General features: G+C 45.7%; 1 protein-coding gene across 3 annotated transcripts; it reads right to left on the reverse strand.

The window, feature by feature from the left end:
• Window positions 1-595: 595 nt before the first annotated feature.
• Window positions 596-22,423, reverse strand: LOC121550298 (protein crumbs homolog 1). Of its 3 annotated transcripts, XM_041862507.2 has the most exons (14): window positions 22,343-22,423; window positions 21,690-21,986; window positions 14,030-14,722; window positions 12,395-12,590; window positions 11,603-11,742; window positions 10,531-10,716; window positions 10,244-10,357; window positions 5,608-6,606; window positions 4,857-5,416; window positions 4,520-4,685; window positions 3,491-4,352; window positions 3,260-3,376; window positions 2,871-2,997; window positions 596-2,589 (listed from the first exon to the last, which is right to left on the reverse strand). In XM_041862507.2, the coding sequence occupies exons 2-14, from the start codon at window positions 21,757-21,759 to the stop codon at window positions 2,368-2,370; spliced, it is 4,452 nt and encodes a 1,483-aa protein (XP_041718441.2). In that variant the 5' UTR covers window positions 21,760-21,986; window positions 22,343-22,423; the 3' UTR covers window positions 596-2,367. The 3 variants fall into 3 exon arrangements, with proteins under 3 accessions (XP_041718441.2, XP_041718443.1, XP_041718442.2); XM_041862509.2 differs by lacking the exon at window positions 14,030-14,722; XM_041862508.2 differs by lacking the exon at window positions 596-2,589 and having other exon boundaries at window positions 2,892-2,997; window positions 3,642-4,352.
• Between the last annotated feature and the right edge of the window lie 254 nt (window positions 22,424-22,677).

The raw sequence follows: 22,677 nt of genomic DNA on the forward strand, positions 1-22,677 counted from the left end.
CCCCTGTGATACGCACACAGATCGTTCCTACAGCACTTCCTTCCCCTGCGATACGCAGACAGAACGTTCCTACAGCACTTCCTTCCCCTGCGATACGCAGACAGAACGTTCCTACAGCACTTCCTTCCCCTGTGATACGCAGACAGAACGTTACTACAGCACTTCCTTCCCCTGTGATACGCAGACAGAACGTTCCTACAGCACTTCCTTCCCCTGTGATACGCAGACAGAACGTTCCTACAGCACTTCCTTCCCCTGTGATACGCAGACAGAACGTTCCTACAGCACTTCCTTCCCCTGTGATACGCAGACAGAACGTTCCTACAGCACTTCCTTCCCCGGTGATACGCAGACAGAACATTCCTACAGCACTTCCTTCCCCTGTGATACGCAGACAGAACCTTCCTACAGCACTGTGGGAGGTGATCCCTTCAGAAGCATTGTATTAATGTAAAGGACACTGAATTGCAAATTCTATTGAACAAACAGATAGTTGAACCCTTATAGGATAACTGTGTTGACTTGTCAGATACAATTCTTACCGCATTTTATCTAGTTACAAACAAAACCATACACAGTAAGTCCATTCATTTCATGGTGTTGTTTTAATTATCTTTCTTTTATATGAGCTCTTTTGCATCAGTTTAACGGTTGACATCCAATAGAAACGTTTGAGTTTTGAATAAATCACATTATTTACAATTGCATCATGTTACAGTGTTGCTATCCAATAACATTTTCCAGAATAATCACAGAATACTCCCTATACATACCAGTGTAGCCTACCCAGAATCCCTTACTGTTGCAAACACTGTAGTTGGTAGAGCTTGAGTAGAGATACGTCCAGTGTAAGTGCCTACCATACTATTCAGAACTAAAATACAGATCAGTCCAGTCTATCCGCTGTTCCAGAGTGTACCAGGGTTGGGGTCAATTCAGTTTTCAATTGACTGTAATGAAAACGGAATTGATCCCAACCCTGGAATGTAGTCTGTATAATCCAGCACTGGAGCAGAGCTAATGTCAATGTATACTCAGTACATGTCTCCCTGTATCGTACTGTATCATCAAGCCCTGCAGGAATGGGAGGGGGAGGCCCAACAGACATGGAACAGAAAACATGCTCTGTCTATCTGTCTGTCTATCGTACTGCTCTACAGCATTACACACAGACATCAATACAATAATCACAGTGAGTTTTCCTTTGAGACAATACATTGCTCCATCCAGTCAACCATATTGTAGATAGGGCCATAAAAAAAATCAACATATAGATAGATACCATATCCAATGTACAATGTACAAGAGTCAAATGTTGGGTTTGTCAGCATTCCATCCATTCTGTAAGGAAGGCACATGCAAACTCATTTGTAAAGTAATGTGGAAGTCAGTTCATAACAAATCATTATCTTTCAATAACTTGACTTTAGTATGGTCTTGCATAAACTTCATATTCAGCTTAGTTACAGTATATAAATGTGGTACAACATCCATAGTTACAGAAAATAACTACAGCACAATATCTAGCTTCAGCACCTTTGGTGGACAGTGAAAACGTCCATTGATCACTTGGCTGGTTAAGTAGTGGCACTGGTGAGCATAGAGTAAGAGACAGACAGGAGTGTAGGTTTGGGTAAATGTAGCCTGTCTGAATACTGTGGCATCAGAGTTTAAGATGGCTGATAGCATTAAAGGGGTCTCAATCCACTTTCTATGAGTTTGAGTTTTAGGAGCGCCTCATACATTTGCACAAAACAATGACATGAACAAAAAACACATATCATAGATTTAGAAATAAGACAATTACAGTATTTACACAGAGTTGGAAAGAACATTATTGGTATAGTGGGTTGCCTGTTAACTTACATAGTGCACATCCAGAGAAAAATACAATACCAAAGTGGTCATTAGAGTGAACTCACACATAATCAATGTGGGGTACAGAATGTTCACTGGTAGCTATTGTATAGAAAGACACTGGAATCCAGTATGGTTCATCGCTCCAGGGAGGGGACTAGCTGATTAGACTCAACCTGACAGCAGTGCTCAAGTCTTGGGGAGAAGACAGCTCTTTCAGCCTCTATCCTGCCTCTCTCTGCAGCTCAGACAGACCACGTCACCTATTTCCATAAAGGGATTAGCTCCGGGTTTAATCACCCCCACCCCCATGACCTAGCAGCAGCAGTGTGGCAGTGGCACCACTCTGACGGCATAATGTCCACACCACTGGTGACCTTTCACCCTCTGGACACCTCTTAGTGAGTCTGACCAGTCCTTGCCAGTGTCTGGTGTGTGTCTGAGCCAGAGAGGCTCGGTGTCCGTCTGTAGCCAAGCGAAGGTAGTGTGTGTTTCTGTTGTGTGCGGGGCTCAAATGAGCCTCTCCTCGGGGGGCACTTTGAGTACGCTGCCCATCTCCAGCCGTGCCCCTGCCACCTCTTGGGCGCTGGGGCTGTAGGTGCCCTCTGACTGGCGCTTCTTGCGGGCGGTCAACACCATGAAGACCAGGGCCAGCACGGCCAGCAGCACACACAGGCTGGCCAGAGGGATGGCCACCACTAGCCAGGGCACACGTTCCTTCTGCTCCTGTCTCTACAGAGGGGAGAGAGCAGGACATTGACTTATTATTTATCATGACATCATTATTACTTATTATTACCTTATTACTCACTCAAACTGAGATTAGACGAACTACAGCTTAAATTGTTTTAATACATCAGCTTCTTTGATCCAATCTGGTCTGTGTATAAGCTTTTGATACTCAACTTACATTATCACTACATAGTCTACCGTAACAAATGTACTTACATTATGTAGTTACATGCAGACTGTCAGTTACTGAGTGTGATCAGTGGAGATATAGGGTCACTTACATTGCTTTCACACTGTGTGCCGCTGAAGCCCGGCACACACACACACTGGAAGACGTTGAGTCGGTTCAGGCAGGTACCACCGTTGAGACAGGGTCGGGACACACACTCATCTATCTCTGCCTCACACCTATGAGACATCAGGGGGGTAAACACAACACTGACACTCCAGCAGGACCACAGCTCTCTGTACATACAATAGGAACCTTATACTGTCCCACTGACATACACAGCTTTTAAACTGTAGACATATAGGGTCGGGCTACCGGACACAGGTTAAGCCTAGTCCATTTAGCATGTTTTTTAGTCCTTCTTAGTCCAGTAAAATGTTAGTGTCCGGGAATACGGCCCATGTATGTTCTATGGAAAATTTGGTGGGTTAGTGATCTCACCAGTCCCCAGTGTAGCCAGGTTTGCAGGTGCAGTTGGCTCCCCAGATCCCATCCATGCAGACCCCACCGTTGTCACACTGCGTCTCTTCATCACATTGGTGTGGAGGGAATCTCCATCTGTAGGACACACATAATACAGTCATTACAACATCTATACATACTGAACACACAGACACAGACACAGTGTTTTTTGATCAGGAACATGCCCTGGTTATAGTTTGTGGTACTGACTGGCAGCGGCGGCCGGTGTATCCAGGGGGGCAGACACAGCGGTAGGTACCCGTCCCGTCCAGGCAGGAGCCCCCATTCAAACAGCTGTGCTCCAGGCAGTCATCCACCCCCTCCTCACAGTCCCTGCCCCCCCATCCTTTGTGGCACTCACACTGGTAGTTTGCCAGCAGGTCTGTGCATGTGCCGTGGGCACAGGGGCCTGAGGCACACTCGTCTGTGTCCCTCTGGCAGAACTCTCCCTCCCAGCCCGGGGCACAGCTGCAGTTGAACAGGTTCCAGAGGTCCTGGCAGGTGCCCTGGTTGAGGCAGGGCTGGGACTGGCACACATCGGCACCAACACACCCCATCTTGTGCTCCTGCCCTCCCAGTCTGATAAACCGGGCTGCCTGGGGGGCATCTTGGTCGTCCACCAGAGGTAGGTAGACTCCTCCCACCCTCACCTCCCCCAGACAGCCAGTGTAGTTCTCTGCCAGCCACACGGTGGTGTCGTTGAGGAAGTTGAGGTGCCCGGCTGTGCCCATGGTGCTGCCAGCCCTGCGCCCGTCCACGGTGAGGCGCCAGCGGGACACAGGCTGCAGGGGGTCTGTCATGGCCAAATGGAGGTGGTGCCAGGCCCCATCTGAGATGGGCAGGTCGCTGGTGAAGGCCTGTAGCTCCAGGCTGTTGCCACTCAGTAGTTTAACCAGCAGGGAGGAGTTGAGCAAACCCAGACAGAAGACCTCTGCTCCGTTAGTGGCCCGCAGCAGCACGCCGTTCTCCTCCCGAGTACGTATGTCCACAGAGACACTGGTCACCGTGGCAACAAGCGAGCCATTAGCAGTGAACTGCAGAGTGTTGCTCTCAAAGGTGGCGTTAGTGAGGCCTGGGGGAACAGCAGTATATTGATAAGGCAACTCAATGTTGAATACAGTGACACACCTTTTGATAAGGTGTTTGTTATTTTGTTTGTGCATGTGTCTGTGAGAGAAAGATACTGTAGTAGAGATAAATGGAGAGAGATAATGTATACAATCCAAAAAGTCCACTCACACTCGTAACCGTCAACTAGATCCACACACTGGCTGCCCATGACACAGGGGTCGCTGATACACCACACGCGTGAATCACATCGCCTGTCAGAGAAGTTCATGGGACAGGTGCACTCAAAATCATTCCAGGTGACTGTGCACGTTCCTCCATTCTGACAGGGACCAGCCTGAGGAGAACATAGATATTAGTGTCTGTTACAAAGAGGGAACTGAAAAGTCTTTGTCAGGACCCTAACCTGACAAATCTAGACAGCTCTTGTACCAGTTTCCATAAACAGTTCATAGGTCTACAGTTACAGTATTATATCTCTAAAGCTTAAAGTTGTTATTGATGTTACCTTGCATGCCTCATCACTGACACAGCCATCCAACACATTCTCAGCTTTGTTTGGGAAGTAGCACTGGAACGCTTTGTGGGTGTGGCACTCCTCCTCTGGGAGGTTAGGGTACAGGTGCATGTGGTCCAGAATGATGTCCTGCAGGCAACCTTTGAAGTGACCTCCCCAGGGGGCAGTGGACTCCCCCGGTGGCAGACCCCCCATGTACACCACGTCTCCCCGCTCCATCCTCACCCTCCCCAGGGAGAGCTGTGTACCACCCTGACTGAACCCTACATGACCCTGGCGTACCACCACAGTGACCAGCTCCCTCTGTCCTCTGGTGATGTAGGTACCGTTAGAGAACAGGGTGGTGAGGGGGCTGTTGAAGACCAGGGTTCCCTCCCGCAGGTACAGGGTGAGGTAGGCCCTCCTCCCTCTCCTCAGCTGGAGAAGCAGGCCGCTAGGCTTCAGAGAGCGCAGGAAAAAGGAGATGTTGAAGTTCTCCCCATCCGTTTGGCTGATGTTAAAGGCAGCATAGCTCACAGTGTCTTCATTACTGAATGTCCATGAGGGGTATTCTGAGGGAAACAACAAATACTTTCAAAACAGTGTAGTTGAAGGGAACTGGCTGTAAGTTGAGGAGACACATGTAACCCCCTTTAAATGACAGCACATTGTCAGTGCCTGGTGCTTACAGTTGACATTATTTGAAAAGCAATATTTGAAAATGTAAAGTAAGTAATGTTTTAAAAGGTGTAACAGTTCTTACCTTCTTTACACAGGGAGCCATGATAAGGTCGATCACACTCACAGTTGAAGCTAGTCCACAGGTCAATACACTTCCCACGATGATGGCAGGGGTCAGGATGACACCAGTCAGTCTTGTTGCAGCCTAGCTCCATGTCTTGGACGTGCTCTGGAGAGATATCCTGGGGCAGTAGCAGCTGGTGGTCAACCTGTAGATCCTCCATGCAGCCAATGAAACCCTTCCTGCTCACTGTGTTGTTCAGATACTTCTGGGGGGCTCCCCCCACATAGACCTGGGGGAATGATCCAGGTTGGAAGAAGATCAGTTGGTTGTGTCCTTCATCCTCCACCATGCATCCCCCGTCATTGTCACAGCCTGGTCCTTTCACCATCAGCACCAGCTTCTCATCCATGGTCACTTTGGCCTCATGCCAGTCTCCGTCATTGACAGGGAGATGGTAGGTAGCCTGTAGCTTCTTCCCTGATCCAGCTCTAGCATGGATGTGACCCCCCACAATCTCCAGGGACACAAAGTAGTGTTCAGCCCCTCTGTAGAACAGCAGCATGTCAGGCAGGGTGGTCCTGAAGCACAGCTGGACGTGGATCCCATGGTGGTGGTGGTGGTGGTGGGGTTCTATCTCTCTCCTGGTCCTGTTAGCTGTAGGAGGGAGCTGGATGAGGACATAGCTCTCTGTGTTGAAGGAGAAGGTGGTGGGGATGCTGCAGTGCTTCCCAGTGAAGCCCGGGGGACAGAGGCAGGTGTGGCCATGCTCTTGTTCATCCCCATCCTCCCCACCATGCTCTTGTTGGCTTAGGATAGGCACACACGTGGCTCCGTTCTCACACAGGTGTTCTCTGCAGCCAATCAGACGGACGTCACAGTTATGGTCGCCCCATGGCTCCTCCCCTGGACCCGCCTTCACACAGTGGCAGGTGTAGGCGTTGGCGCCGTCCTTGCAGGATCCGCCGTTCTGACAGGGCTCGCTCTCACACTCGTCAATGTCTACCTCACAGTGCACACCTGTAACGACAACATAACACACCATTAGTTTTTCATGTTAGACATGTATCTTGCTTACGGGTTTGGTTATGTCTTTCTCTGCCACACAGAACTGTCTCCCAGCCACACAGTGAGATTCAACAGGAACCTAAGGGTCTCCCGTGCAAAACCAATAAGTTAATCAGTCTCTCTAACCAAACCAAATGAGTTAATCAGATATGGAAGTACACTGGCAAGCATGCGGCTCTCCAGGAAGCAATTGATTAGACTATGCCTTTTACTAATGAGGAAATTACTGATGCAATTGGCCCGCAGTCAATTAGATTCTAAATTTTTCTTTACACAATTAAAGTAATGACTGTGACATTAATTGAATTGTTCTGAAAGTTGAAATATCGGTACGGATGTGAGCCCAGTTAGTATTTCTCTCTGCGTCACAGTCAAATGGCATTAAAAAACCAAATGCTTTGAAGAATATTGCTAGATTATTAAAGGTATATAGTAAATCAATGGGCCTACAATATGCTTAGTAAGCAATGAGCCCAGAAAGTTTACACATCAGCAAAATCCTCTAAAACGCCTCTCCCCACAAGTTAAAACAAGAACATCTCCTTGAACCCTCCTCCTTCACTCTTCCTCCCCCACATAAACACACAGCCTGTCCTAGCAGCCCTTCTGTCCACTGTAAGTTTAAAGTGTTACCTGTCAGTCCCAATTGCCCACACCATACAGCTAGCAACAATAGTAGCAGTAGCCCCCTCATTCTCCCAGAGCCGTAAACACACACATAGCCAAACGGGTCCCACAGATGAGATCGAACTCGTGCCCCCTCTCTCTCATACACGCTCACACACGTACACACAGTCCGTACACTTGTACACTCCCCTCTGTACCAGGCAGGCAGAAGCGTTTACTGGAGCCCAGCCCACCCTACTTCTCTCCCTCCCTCCGTCCCTCCCGCATGCCTGCATACAGCCTCCCCTCAGCAGCCCAGCCCAGCCAGGGCTCTAAGCCTCCCACCCAGCTGGCTCCTGTCACTGCTGACAACAGGAATGTTGGGCTGCAGTCACTCCTGATCGATGTTATGGATGCCGGCTAGTGGCAGACGGCATTCTAATCACAGGAGACAGGCTGCTGAGTAGAGGGGCTGAACTGAGCTGGACTATACTGGACTAACCTCAGTATGGCAGGTTGAAATGGGGGGTCAAAGGTGGCTGGGATGAGGGGGGCTGAATTTAATTCGCTTAACCAGTTTCTGAGTACTCTATCTGTAGTCATATTATCTTGTTGTGCACATATGTGTTATTCCCCTCTATGTTGACGGTGCCTGGTTACAGTATATGGAAGTATGCTTACTGTGCAAATAACCTAGGACTAGGAGTATCAAAATACATTATGTTTTAATTGGTAACAGGTTTTGTTTTTGTGATGAGAGGGTCTTTCAAGCCTGCTTTTATTAATTAGTGGTTCATAGAGCTTAAGCAGCTTTGTGGTAATCTCTCTCCTCCTTGGTCAATTTGAGGAAAGACCCCTGTTTAATACCCAGCCAGGACTAGTGACATATGGCAGCAGGTTTTATGGTCTTTGTTGTTATTCTACTGCCATGCCCCTCTGGATGGACACCTACCCTCTCTGTCAAAGCCCCTGTACATGCCAGGTAACCCAAACAATTTGAGATATACTCTGTTTCATGTTCAGTTGTTATTCATAGTTAATAACTCTGTTATTCAGAGTTAATAACTCTGTTATTCAGAGTTGTTCATGGGTGGTTTTCCAGCCCACCTTTACTTTTCCTTTGCTCAAGGTCAAACTTTCAACATGGTTTTATCTCTGTTTTGACTGATGTTGGTATTTAAGCTATCTAATGCCCAAGTAGACCAGTACCAGCAGGAATGATCAGCAGGGGCAGGATTAACCAATTATTGTTTTGCTCACTGCTAGGCAAGTGAATCCAAAGAGATATACTGTATATCACTGCATGGGATTTATTTCTCCTTTCTATTGTATTTTCTGATATACAGTACCAGTCAAAGGTTTGGACACACCTACTCATTCAAGGGTTTTACTTAATTTTTACTATTTTCTACATTGTAGAATAATAGTGAAGACTTCAAAACTATGAAATAACACCTATGGAATCATGTAATAACCAAGAAAGTGTTAAACAAATCTAAATATATGTTATATTTGAGATTATTCAAATAGCCACCCTTTGCCTTGATGACAGCTTTGCACACTCTTGGCATTCTCTCAACCAGCTTCACCTGGAATGCTTTTCCAACAGTCTTGAAGGAGTTCCCACATATGCTGAGCACTTGTTGGCTGCTTTTCCTTCACTCTGCCATCCGACTCATCCCAAACCATCTCAATTGGGTTGAGGTCAGGGGATTGTGGAGGCCAGGTCATCTGATGCAGCACTCCATCACTATCCTTCTTGGTAAAATAGCACTTACACAGCCTGGAGGTGTGTTGGGTCATTGTCCTGTTGAAAAACAAATGATAGTCCCACTAAGCCCAAACTAGATGGGATGGCGTATCGCTGAATAATGCTATGGTAGCCATGCTGGTTAAGTGTGCCTTGAATTCTAAATAAATCACAGGCAGTGTCACCAGCAAAGCACCCCCACACCATAACACCTCCTCCTCCATGCTTTACGGTGGGAACTACGCATACGGAGATCATCCGTTCACCCACACCGTGTCTCACAAAGACATGACGATTGGAACCAAAATTCTCCAATTTGGACTCCAGACCAAAAGACACATTTCCACGGTCTAATGTCCATTGCTCGTGTTTCTTGGCCCAAGCAGGTCTCTTCTTCTTATTGGTGTCCTTTAGTAGTGGTTTCTTTGCAGCAATTCGACCATGAAGGCCTGATTCACACAGTCCCCTCTGAACAGTTGATGTTGAGATGTGTCTTTAACATTTATTTGGGCTGCAATTTCTGAGGCTGGTAACTCTAATGAACTTATCCTCTGCAGCAGAGGTAACTCTGGGTCTTCCTTTCCTGTGGCGGTCCTCATGAGAGCCAGTTTCATCATAGCGCTTGATGGTTTTTGCGACTGCACTTCAATAGACTTTAAAAGTTCTTGAAATGTTCCGTATTGACTGACCTTCATGTCTTAAAGTAATGATGGACTGTCGTTTCTCTTTGCTTATTTGAGCTGTTCTTGCCATAATATGGACTTGGTCTTTTACCCAAATAGGGCTATCTTCTGTATACCCCCCACACACACACACACACCATGTCACAACACAACTGATTGGCTCAAATGCAATAAGAAGGAAACTTTTAAGAAGGCACACCTGTTGATTGAAATGCATTCCAGGTGACAACCTCATGAAGCTGGTTGAGAGAGTGTGCAAAGCTGTCATCAAGGAAAAGGGTGGCTATTTGTAGAATCTCAAATATAAAATATATTTTGATTTGTTTAACACTTTTATGGTTACTACATGATTCCATGTGTGTTATTTCATAGTTTTGATGTCTTCACTATTATTCTACAATGTAGAAAATAGTAAAAAATTAAGAAAAAGCCTTGAATGAGTAGGTGTGTCCAAACCTTTTACTGGTAGTGTATATTAAGAGCAGGTCAGGGTTCTTTGCACATAAAGAGCTGTATTATATTACACAGTGAAATAGAGAGACAGTCTTCCCTGTGAACCCAGGTGGACAGTCACACTGGTATGAGTTGACCAGGTCCTCACAGCTCCCTCCATTCTGACACGGAACAGACTCACACTCGTTCATGTTGACTTCACAGCTCTCACCTGCAGGAGACAGGACATATTACTTACTTACTCAACAACTTACCCTCAAGTCAAATTAACATTGACTACAATATCAGAGGATTCCTATTCAATCAGATCCCATTCTTAAAGGGTCCTATTCCTATTCAATTTTCATGAGGTCACCAAGTATGAATATGAGTGTTTTGCCTTACCAGCAAACCCAGGCTGGCAGCGGCAGAGGAACCCAGCTGCTTTCTCATAGTTGAACTCCCTGTCCTCCAGTCCAGACAGCACCCTGTAGTGCAGCAGCTCTGAGCGCTGGAAACACTCTCCTCCATTCTCACAGGGCTCCAGCTCACACTCATCAATATCCACCTGGCAGTTCTTCCCTTCATAACCTGCAACACACACACCATTATTATAACAGGACCACACAGTACCGCCTTGCTTCATACATACATATCTATCATAATGTCTTTATACACACATTTACATAAATCAAAACATAACTATAGAATGTGCTCTCCCTCTGCTGGATTGAGGATCATCTTTGTTTTCCTAGTGCTCATGGCCCTGCAGCTGCACCAGTCCTACACTAGATGACAGTGTGGTGTAACACCACAGTTAGTGCTACGCTATACAGGTCTCTCAGTAGGTCTCTCGCCATGTCTCATACCACTCCCCCTTCTTGGCCTCTAAACTACAGGCTTGTATCATACCTTTTACCCTTTATCTCTGTGATATACATCTGGGAAACTCCAAGAACCTAATTTTACCAAGAAAAGGGTTTTGCATGCCTGTAAAAGGCTATCTGGAGGCGCCTGCAGCTTTTCATTTCAACATACTCCTGACACTTACGATGTTCTCTGTTTTTATGTCAGATAGCAGATCAAATATTATTGTGCAATAATGACTGTGTGTCAGAGGAGGCTGGTAGGAGGAGCTATAGGAGGACGGGCTCATTGTAATGGCTGAAATTGAATTAATGGAACAGGGTCAAACATGTGGTTTCTATATGTTTGATGTGTTTGACACCATTTCATTTATTCCATTCCAGTCTTTACTGTAAACCCGTCCTACTATAGCTCCTCCCACCAGCCTCCTCTGCTGCATGTGTAATACTTCCTGTAGTGCAGAGAAAGCTTGGCAGATATGACAGACAGCTGACTGTTGCTCCCTTATTTGGTGAGAAGTGTGTGTGTGTGTGTGTGTGTGTGTGTGTGTGTGTGTGTGTGTGTGTGTGTGTGTGTGTGTGTGTGTGTGTGTGTGTGTGTGTGTGTGTACCTGTCCAGCAGACACAGTCGAATTGGTTGACCCCCTCTAAGCAGGTGGCTCCATTCTGGCAGGGGTCCGAAGCACACTCGGGGATGTCCACTTCACATTGCTCTCCTGTGAAGCCTGTCCCGTTGCAGTCACACTCATAGCTGAGTGAGGAGGAGGAGACATAGAGAGGCAACTTAGATCGTGCTTATTTCAGTGAAACTGGGACATCTTTGAAGCATGAAAATGCAGTGGGACCTCAGCGCAGCCAGTAGAAATGTTAAACAGCCTTAGCTGTGAAGTTTCTAATCTAGTATAATTTCTGATCAACAGGCTTTTTTTTTTGGAAGGAAAGTGGAATTCCACCTGCCCTAATCTTTTTAGTTTTTTTTGTGTGTGGGGCTGTCCCACTTTTCACGTTTTTTGTTTTATTGGATAGGACAGAGATAGAGAGTAAAGATAGAGGAGAGAGGGTGGTGAAATAGCAGTTGGCCAATTTCGAATAAGCTTAGACCACTAGACCCCTTTAGGCCACCTATATGGCATTTTTTGATTAACAAATGTAATTGGTTCATCTAACTGATCTCTGTATTAACAAGAGACACCACCCAGGTCTGATGAAGCTCTCTATCAGGTTTTCCCCACTTCCCAACCTCATGATTAATTACCATCCGAATAAGCGGTTAATCTTTATCCTTGCCCTATTAAACTTTACTGTCGGGAAGGAATCCCTCAGTTGACATACTGCTCACCGACACATTGGGGTTAAGCAGCTGATTCAGCCTATGAGAGGAGAGAGAGTTGTAGACGCCTTACCTGTTCACCAGGTCTGTACAGTTGCCGTCGTTGAGACAGGGCCCGCTGGCACACTCATCAATGTCCAGCTCACAGCCATGTCCCTCGTACCCGGACACACACTCACAGGTGTACAGGCCCACATGGTCGTGGCAAGTGGCTCCATTCTGGCAGGGCTGCTCCTCACACTCATTGATCTCCACTTCACAGTTCACACCTGCCACACAACACAGACACAGCTTTATATGATGGGTTTCACCATGAGAAAAATGACAGAGCTTTGATGTCTTAGAGAGCAACACTGTACACAGTGTATTAAAGGTTTGCAGTTGCGACCCGTCATTCAGGGCAGGTGGGGCAGAGCAATTCTTTTTTTGGGGTGGGGTTACATTAGAGTTACATTAGAAGTGCCCATCCAAGAAGGCTCAAGGTCATTGGCCACAGATAAAATGATGTCAAATCACGTTATATCTACAGTAGCTTTGATTGGACTGATCATGTCAACATCATACTTTCAAAATATTAGCTAGCAGTCATCATCATGAATCAAATCGACAATCTACTGGCAAATCCTTTTTAATCCTTGTCATGTGAAGAGAAATTTTGAATAATAATGAAAGTACCATAAATCCAGAGAATCCCAGACTTTGATGACAAAGTTCCTGTTCAAGTGTGCACAGCATAACAAGGTGAGTCCAAAAATGTATTGTATTCTGCTGCATAAATGATGTAATATGCCAGGGAGATATGTATACTGTAGCTAAGAAAGTAATACTAAGTATATGTTGTGTAGTAAGCTGTTAATAGCCCATGTGCCTCACCCTAATAATTTGGTCTATTTTCCCCTCTTAATTTTGCCTACTGTTCTGACTTGGTGGTGCACATGTAGCCTATAACCTGTTTTAGAGAAATGTAATCATCGAATATTGTAAGAGCTTTCATTGTCTGCTTATATGCCCACTTTATTTATCCCATGGTTCTGACTTGGTGTACAGGGAGAACACTAAGAATGGCCCATGTTCTGAATTCTGTCGCTGTACATTTCAAAAGTGCTGAACAAATAGTTATATTGACTACGTCCATCCTAGCTCGCTCATTAATGTCTTAATCGAAATTGCCTCTTATCCGCTTGTCGTCCCCTTATGCCATAGTTTATACATCTCAATTGTCATTAGAAGCCACATTTGTTTTAGCAAGTCAGCCATATCAGCGATGTTTTTTTAAAGCCAGTAAATGTAAATGAGGCTAAATGAACTGTTTCGCTGCCAGACAAGGCTCAGTTGATAGCCAGGTGTAGCAGTGGTAAGGTTTTGGGACTGCTGTTGGGACTCTGCTGTTGGGACAGCTTTATGTAGGCCCTAACAGTTTGTGGGCACCGTTTGTCACCGTTATAGTGCAATTAATGTATTGTTTAGTGTTGTGTTGTGTTGAGTTGTGTAGTGGCTTTGCTGGCATGCATCCCAATTATTATTATTATTTTGCCCCACCAAGATTTACATGCTAAAATCGCCACTGAAAGTTTGTAGTTTCTATATGAGGTTGGTTTAGTAGTGAACTCTGAACTAAAGACACTGAGTTAAAGATAAAAGGTCATTCCATCACACTCTAAAGACAGCAGGATACATTGCACTGAGCCAAACAGAGAGACTGTCTCACCTTTGAACCCTAGCAGACAGTGGCACTCATAGCGGTCCACCTTATTGACACAGGTCCCATTGTTCTCACACGGCCGCGACACACACTCGTTAATGTCCAGGTCACAGTGGTAGCCTTGGAAACCAGGCACACAAAAGCACTGGTATCCGTTGACGCCGTCTTTACAGATGGCTCCGTTCTGACAGGGGAGTGACTTACAGTCATCCATGTTCTCCTCACAGTCCCTCCCATGGAAGCCCGGGACGCACTGGCACTCATAACCATCCGGTGTGCCAACACAGGTAGCATCGTTGTGGCAAGGCTCCTCAGAGCAGTCCCTCGCCTGGCAGTGATCTCCTCCATAGCCAGGGGGACAGTGGCAGGTGTAGCCGTCCACCCTGTCCACACAATGGGACCTGACACCCCCCTTACATGGGTTGCTCTCACACTCGTTGATGTTGAGTGTGCAGTTGGTCCCTGCGAAGCCGTCAGGGCAGTGGCAGGTGTAAACTCCTGTGCCCAGTTTGCTGGTACAGTTGGCGCACAGGGCATCGTGGACACAGGGGTCGTACAGCTCCCTACAGTCCTTGCCCATATAGTGGACTGGCCATCTGGGGCAGAGACACGTGTAGTTTCCCATTTGGTCGAGACACGTACCTCCATTCTGACATGGGGATGACAGACACTTGTCTGCTGCTGATGTGCACAGTATACCTGTAGGCAATAAATAAAATACACTCAGTATTTATCATGAATGAGAATGCTCAAAATAAGTAAGCAATCTCCAAACTTTGACTTCATGAAACTGTGGTGAGATAATCACTGGTAATGTATTACCAGTCCATTATACTGGTGAAGTATTACCAGTGAGATTACCAAGTATTTCCAACCAGCTCATTAGTAGGCTAATACACCAGCTACCTTTGACCTCTCCCTTTGTCTCTGCTTTTGAGGCACTCAAAGAGCACTTTCTTAATGAAGAGTAAAAAGCCCCACATCCCTCTCTCGATAGTCTGGACTTAGAGTGAACACAGCAGATGGTGTTAGGAGTTAATGTATTACACACTCACTGTGTGAGCAGCTGTCACCTGAGGCTTCATCAATGACAGTTCCTTTCACCTTGAACACTACTATAACCTGGGCCTGACCGCATGGGCCATCTTAATACACACCGCATCAGGTTGTCTTACTAGTTTAATAATCACAGACTGTTTGACCCTGGATTGATTTTCTGCTATAGTTGTTGAAGAAGTAGCAAACACTTTAACTTTGCAGAATTTCCTTTATGGAAAATTCAATTTGTCATAAGGAGAAATAATAAATTTACAGTGCTAAAATATTTGAATATGAAGGGGAAAAAACTGTGGAATGCTTTCATACTTGAATAAGTGTTCCTATTGAAAACATCATTACGTTTATGGAATGTGTATGTTGTCTTAAATCCTGATTTGATTAGATTGCTAAAGCTTGACATAACGAACACATATGTATAGCTTCTGCTTTGTCAGAGTTAGTCAATATACTGGTATAGTTTATACTTTATTTAACAAAGAGTGTTAGCAGGGATTCTTACTATATGTTGACGTGTGTTGTTTCCTTACTTGACTCACTCACAGCTTATCTTAAAGGGAAGGTCACATTGTCCCTCTATCCACTGTAGCACCTACTGTACCTATTACTGCCATGCCCCTGGCCCTTTAACACTTCCATATCCCTACTGTGTCACCCCTAACACCTACACCTCATACCTGTTTCCCTAATATAATGTGACCACCCATAGTGCTGGAGAGTTGCAGGGTGGGCAGGCTTTTGATGCAGTTCAGCACCTGATTCAATGAATCAACTGATCATTACCTAGATTAGTCAAATCAAATCAAATCATATGTTATTTGTCACATACAGGTGTTTAGCAGATGTTATAGCGGGTGTAGCGAAATGCTTGTGCTTCTAGCTCCGACAGTGCAGTAATATCTAACAATTTCACAACATATACCCAATACACACAAAACTAGTAAGGAATGGGATTTAAGAATATATACATATATGGACAAGCAATGACAGAGCGGCATAGACTAAGATACAGTAGAATATTATAGAATAGAATGCAGTATATACATATGAGATGAGTAGTGCAAGATATGTAAACATTAATAAAGTGACTAGTGTTCCATTTCTTAAAGTGGCCAGTGATTTCAATGGGCAGCAGCAGCCTCTAATGTGCTAGTGATGGCTATTTAACAGTCTGGTGGCCTTGAGAAAGCTTTGATGCACCTGTACTGACCTCACCTTCTGTATGATAGCCGGGTGAACAGGCAGTGGCTCGGGTGGTTGATGTCCTTGATGATCCTTTTGGCCTTCCTGTGACATCGGGTGTTGTACAGTGAGGGAAAAAAGTATGTGATCCCCTGCTGATTTTGTACGTTTGCCCACTGACAAAGAAATGATCAGTCTATAATTTTAATGGTAGGTTTTTTTTAACAGTGAGAGACAGAATAACAACAAAAAAATCCAGAAAAACGCATGTCAAAAATGTTATAAATTGATTTGCATTTTAATGAGGGAAATAAGTATTTGACCCCCTCTCAATCGGAAAGATTTCTGGCTCCCAGGTGTCTTTTATACAGGTAACGAGCTGAGATTAGGAGCACACTCTTAAAGGGAGTGCTCCTAATCTCAGTTTGTTACCTGTATAAAAGACACTTGGAAGCCAGAAGCAATCAATCAATCAGATTCCAAACTCTCCACCATGGCCAAGACCAAAGAGCTCTCCAAGGATGTCAGGGACAAGATTGTAGACCTACACAAGGCTGGAATGGGCTACAAGACCATCGCCAAGCAGCTTGGTGAGAAGGTGACAACAGTTGGTGCGATTATTCGCAAATGGAAGAAACACAAAATAACTGTCAATCTCCCTCGGCCTGGGGCTCCATGCAAGATCTCACCTCGTGGAGTTGCAATGATCATGAGAACGGTGAGGAATCAGCCCAGAACTACACGGAAGAATCTTGTCAATGATCTCAAGGCAGCTGGGACCATAGTCACCAAGAAAACAATTGGTAACACACTACGCCGTGAAGGACTGAAATCCTGCAGCGCCCACCAGGTCCCACTGCTCAAGAAAGCACATATACAGGGCCGTCTGAAGTTTGCCAATGAACATCTGAATGATTCAGAGGAGAACTGGGTGAAAGTGTTGTGGTCAGATGAGACCAAAATCGAGCTGTTTGGCATCAACTCAACTCGCCATGTTTGGAGGAGGAGGAATGCTGCCTATGACCCCAAGAACACCATCCCCACCATCAAACATGGAGGTGGAAACATTATGCTTTGGGGGTGTATTTCTGCTAAGGGGACAGGACAACTTCACCGCATCTAAGGGACGATGGACGGGGCCATGTACCGTCAAATATTGGGTGAGAACCTCCTTCCCTCAGCCAGGGCATTGAAAATGACCCAAAACACACGGCCAAGGCAACAAAGGAGTGGCTCAAGAAGAAGCACATTAAGGTCCTGGAGTGGCCTAGCCAGTCTCCAGACCTTAATCCCATAGAAAATCTGTGGAGGGAGCTGAAGGTTCGAGTTGCCAAATGTCAGCCTCTAAACCTTAATGACTTGGAGAAGATCTGCAAAGAGGAGTGGAACAAAATCCCTCCTGAGATGTGTGCAAACCTGGTGGCCAACTACAAGAAACGTCTGACCTCTGTGATTGCCAACAAGGGTTTTGCCAGCAAGTACTAAGTCATGTTTTGCATAGGGGTCAAATACTTATTTCCCTCATAAAAATGCAAATCAATTTATAACAATTTTGACATGCGTTTTTCTGGATTTTTTTGTTGTTAATCTGTCTCTCACTGTTCAAATAAACCTACCATAAAAATTATAGACTGATCCTTTCTTTGTCAGTGGGCAAACGTACAAAATCAGCAGGGGATCAAATACTTTTTTCCCTCACTGTATGTGTCTTGGAGGGCAGGTAGTTTGCCCCCGGTAATGCGTTCGGCAGACCGCACCACCCTCTGGAGAGCCCTGTGGTTGTGGGCGGTGCAGTTGCCGTACCAGGCGGTGATACAGCCCGACAGGATGCTCTCAATTGTGCATCAGTAAAAGTTTGTGAGGGTTTTAGGCGCTAAGCCGAATTTCTTCAGCCTCCTGAGGTTGAAGAGGCTCTGTTGCACCTTCTTTACCACACTGTCTGCGTGGGTGGATCATTTCAGTTTGTCTGTGATGTGTACGCCAAGGAACTTGAAGCTTTCCACCTTCTCCACTGCGGTCCCGTCGATGTGGATAGGGGGGTGCACCCTCTGCTGTTTCCTGAAGTCCACGATCATCTCCTTTCTTTTGTTGATGTTGAGTGAGAGGTTATTTTCCTGGCACCACAATCCCAGAGCCCTCACCTCCTCCCTGTAGGCGGTCTCGTCATTGTTGGTAATCAAGCCTACTACTGTTGTGTCGTCTGCAAACTTGATGATTGAGTTGGAGGCGTGCTTGGCAGTCATGGGTGAACAGGGAGTACAGGAGGAGGCTGAGCACGCACCCTTGTGGGGCCCCAGTGTTGAGGATCAGCGAAGTGGAGATGTTGTTTCCTACCTTCACCACCTGGGGGCGGCCCAGATTGTGAGATATTCTAGGTCGGGTGAACAGAAGGACTTGAGTTCCTGTATGTTACTACAATTACAACATGAGTCGTTAATCATGAAACACACACCTCCACCCTTCTGCTTCCGGAGAGATGTTTATTCCTGTCTGCGTGATGAACTGAGAACCCATCTGGCTGGACCGATTTCAACAGAATATCCCAAGAGAGCCATGTTTCCGTGAAACAGAGGTGTTACAGGCCTTGATGTCTCTCTGGAAATAAATCCTTGCCCGTAGTTCGTCGACTTTGTTAACCAAAGATTGAACATTAGCGAGTAGGATACTTGGAAGCGGTGGGTGGTGTGCGCACCTCCTAAGTCGAACCAGCAGGCCGCTCCGAGTGCCTCTCCTCAGCCGGCGATGTTTTGGGTCAGCCGCTGGAATCAGTTCAGTTGCCCTGGGGAGAGCAAACAAAGGATCTGCTTCGGGAAAGTCGTATTCCTGGTCGTAATGCTGGTGAGTTACCGCCGCTCTGATATCCAATAGTTTTTCCCGGCTGTATGTAATGATGCAAAACACTTTCTAAGCTAATATTGTAAAAAAAATAATACATAAAAAAAAAAAAAATACTGCAAAGTTTCCTAAGAGCTAGTCGCGAGGCCGCCATCTTCGTCGGCGCCAATCAGGTGTCTGATTATTAGCAAAAGCCAGCACACTCTGGCTGTTGCTCTCCATGACAAGTGTTGGTGACCACTGATCATTCTTTTCCACTCAATAGATCTACAGCATTGGTTGTTGTGTGTCACAATCTACTTGATGTGAGTACAGTCTTCTTCCCCTGCTGTAATATGTACTGTATGTTCGAAACACCATATCTGTTCTCCACTAATCCCCTGATACCCCAGACACACTGGAACATTCGTTGCAACCCACAGTTTCATCAGTTTCCTCCTACTGTCAACCCATCAACCCACAAGCTTCCCTTAACTCATGGTGTAATGGACCAGGTTTTCTGTTCCCTTTATAGTGGTGTTAAATATGGATACATGTAAACACTCTCATCCTCCAGACAATCATTTATACAGTAAAACCGCTTTTCTAAGGCCCAGAGACGCTTAAGTCCAGACATGGTACCTACTTACACTGTTTATATGCAGTGTGCTGTATACCCACTATAATGCACTGTATACGCTAACAGCTGGTACTACCTGGACCCCATATCAGACTAGGTAACAGTGTGGTGATTGGCTGAGACAGTGGGGGTCTCTGACTGGTCTATCCTGCTGCAGCCAGACCAGTCATCCCTGAAACATTCCACTGTGCTGACGTCACTGCTGCCTCCCGTGTCATGAAACAGTTCATAGATCATGGTTATGGGCAGACTACGGTGCTGTTCTCTGACACTGCACTGCACCAAGCACTTAACCCCCAAGACTCAAAATAAACACAGAGCAGAGCCAGCTACTTGTCATGGGACCATCCTAACTTAGTATGCAGGTAGAGTAGTACAGGGTTTCCCAAACTCGGTCCCCCCCACCCCAAGCTTTGATTATTTGAATGAGTTGTGTAGCGCTAGGGCAAAAACCAAAACGTCGGGGGGCAAGAACTGAGTTTGGGAAACCCTGGAGTAGTAGAAAAGAGAGTTGTCAGCTGTCTGTACAGAGATGGATCCCAGTCTCAACTCTAGAGTGAGTATGTCAAAGCATCCCTCTAACAGTGTGGAAGAAAGCAGCAAGGTAGATAAGAAATGATTAATAGTTGTTATGTTGGATGTTTGTCCAAATAAGGAGCCTTTATTTCCTCTGCCCTATGATAACAGTTACCAAAACAAAAGGTAACCAAACACAATAACCTTTACATATACTCAGGCCCACACTTTGGGGTATTATGGACCAGTGATATCATGTCTCATGTGAAAGGATGCTCCTGGCTCTAGTTCTAGTTAGAGGAAACCTATTTTATCACGACAGGGGACTGTCAGCCATACTATGCCAGGGTTGTGCTTCGTCCAAAATTGTATTCATACTCAAAGGCTAAACTGCGGTGATTCACTTCGCTGTAAAAAGTGCACATTCTGACACTTTTAGTCACAATTATCCTGTGATGTTAGTCAGAGAAATAAATGTCGGTGTTTCATGAGGTTTAACATTGAAAAAGCCATACTGATAGTATAAGATAGATTTTATATCAACAATGGTTGATCCAATATTGTAGTTATATTTTCCATCAGCCATGCAATCTAAAAGTACTGTGTTTGTTTCCGTACTTCTCAGAACACTTGCCTCTCCATTCAAAGTTAAGACAAAAAGCTGTGCGGCCAGACTCTTAGCCCGTCACCATGGTGATGGGTAACAATGGCCCCTGCATGTGATCCGCCCTAGCCACCCCATCCTGTCAGTCTGTCCAATTTAACGAGGTTCAGACACTTCCCACAAGCAGGGCCGCGGGAAAAATGGGTCAACGCATCATTAGGTGGGGTTCAAAATATCCCCCACCCAAATATACCCCACCACACCACACCACACCTCAAATTCCCTCCTGGCTTCTTCTCTCTACTAGTCTTAACTGCTCTTGTCATAGGCTATCAGGGAATAATAACACAAGCCAATTATCTCACTGTAATAGTTCATTATGAATTATGAATTACTTCATGATAAGTGCTCAAGCCAATTATATCAGTATCTTACATAGTAATAGATGAGCAATTACAGTGACACATCATACGTTTACATTAAAAAAATAAAAATACATTTCTAAATAGGACCAGCCATATCATTAAATAATAAATAACTTATTGAAGCGCTACTGCACTCAGAGATCTTCAGATTATCACCAACTACAACAACCTGTCTGCCAGCTGGCTACTACCACTTGTCCTCCAGTAACATCCTCCCACCTTGCTAATGCCGAATTACAGCTCTGTCCACACACACACACCCACACACACACACACACACACACAGTGTACACACATTTTCACATCACTACTTTCCCCATTAATACTTACACATACAAGTGCACACACACGTCTCATTCACACTCACAACACATAGAGTATTGTAATCCACATTGATACACCTAGACGTTGATCAACAGCGAGTCCTACCCAGTTTGAGCATCATCATGATGAGCAGCAATGGTTTTTGGTACTTTGAAATAAACCTCCCAAACTCCATGGCGGTGATGGGACCCACTGTGTCCCACAACGTCCAGCCTGAGAACTGCTGCCGGTCACTCCTCCACAGGGTCCCCTCCCAGCATACTGGTCCAGCCGATCAGCTCTCTGCTCTTTATAGAAGTTAGCTGGAAATGTGCTGCAGGATCTCCATGCTTGGTCAGTAGTCAGTACTGAGCTCTCTGCGGACAGAGCTTGGCTGGCTGGAGTAAGGCCGAGTAATCACCCCTGCAGAGAGAGGCCAAGAAAACATGGCTTGGATTCACTGACATGGACTGGTGAAAGGTCTCTCTGGCGCCCCCTCTTCCTACTATGTCCCTCCTTCCTCTATGCCTCTCACGTAATAATGTTGATTTTTGTCTTTCTCTTCATTCCTCTCTCCCACTTTATTTAACTTTCTGAAACAATATCTAAATAGTTTTATATCAGTGGGTACCAACAACAAATGCACCTGTTGATATGAGTCAAAAATAGACTATGAAACTGAACTCACTTTAACAAGAATTTTCTCTCAAATGTATCCCTTCCTCTCTTACAAACATTTGAAGCCAGACCTTGATGTCACTGTACCCTCCTGTACTAACCTTACAACAGTCCCTGGAGTGGTGGAGAGAGGTCCAGTCCAGATTTAATGAGTGTACGCGGGGTCCATCAATGGCTAGCCGGGTCCTTTGTGAGTGGGGGGCTTATCCTGGCACGCTCTAACACCTAGCGGGACAGCGGAGCCCCCCGTGGCAGCTGGGTCACCTCTCCGTCCCCCGCCCCCCTAGAATAGAGTCCTGAGCCCGGACCAGGCTTAACCACAGCATGCTGGGATTGGAACGACACAGAGTTTAATAAAACACTTGGCATCTGTTCAGGCCAGACATAAGTCTATCTCCATTCACCCACACAGCCACACGCAAACCCTACCTGCAGT

Source organism: Coregonus clupeaformis, chromosome 18 (assembly GCF_020615455.1).
Source record: "Coregonus clupeaformis isolate EN_2021a chromosome 18, ASM2061545v1, whole genome shotgun sequence".
Taxonomy (NCBI): domain Eukaryota; kingdom Metazoa; phylum Chordata; class Actinopteri; order Salmoniformes; family Salmonidae; genus Coregonus; species Coregonus clupeaformis.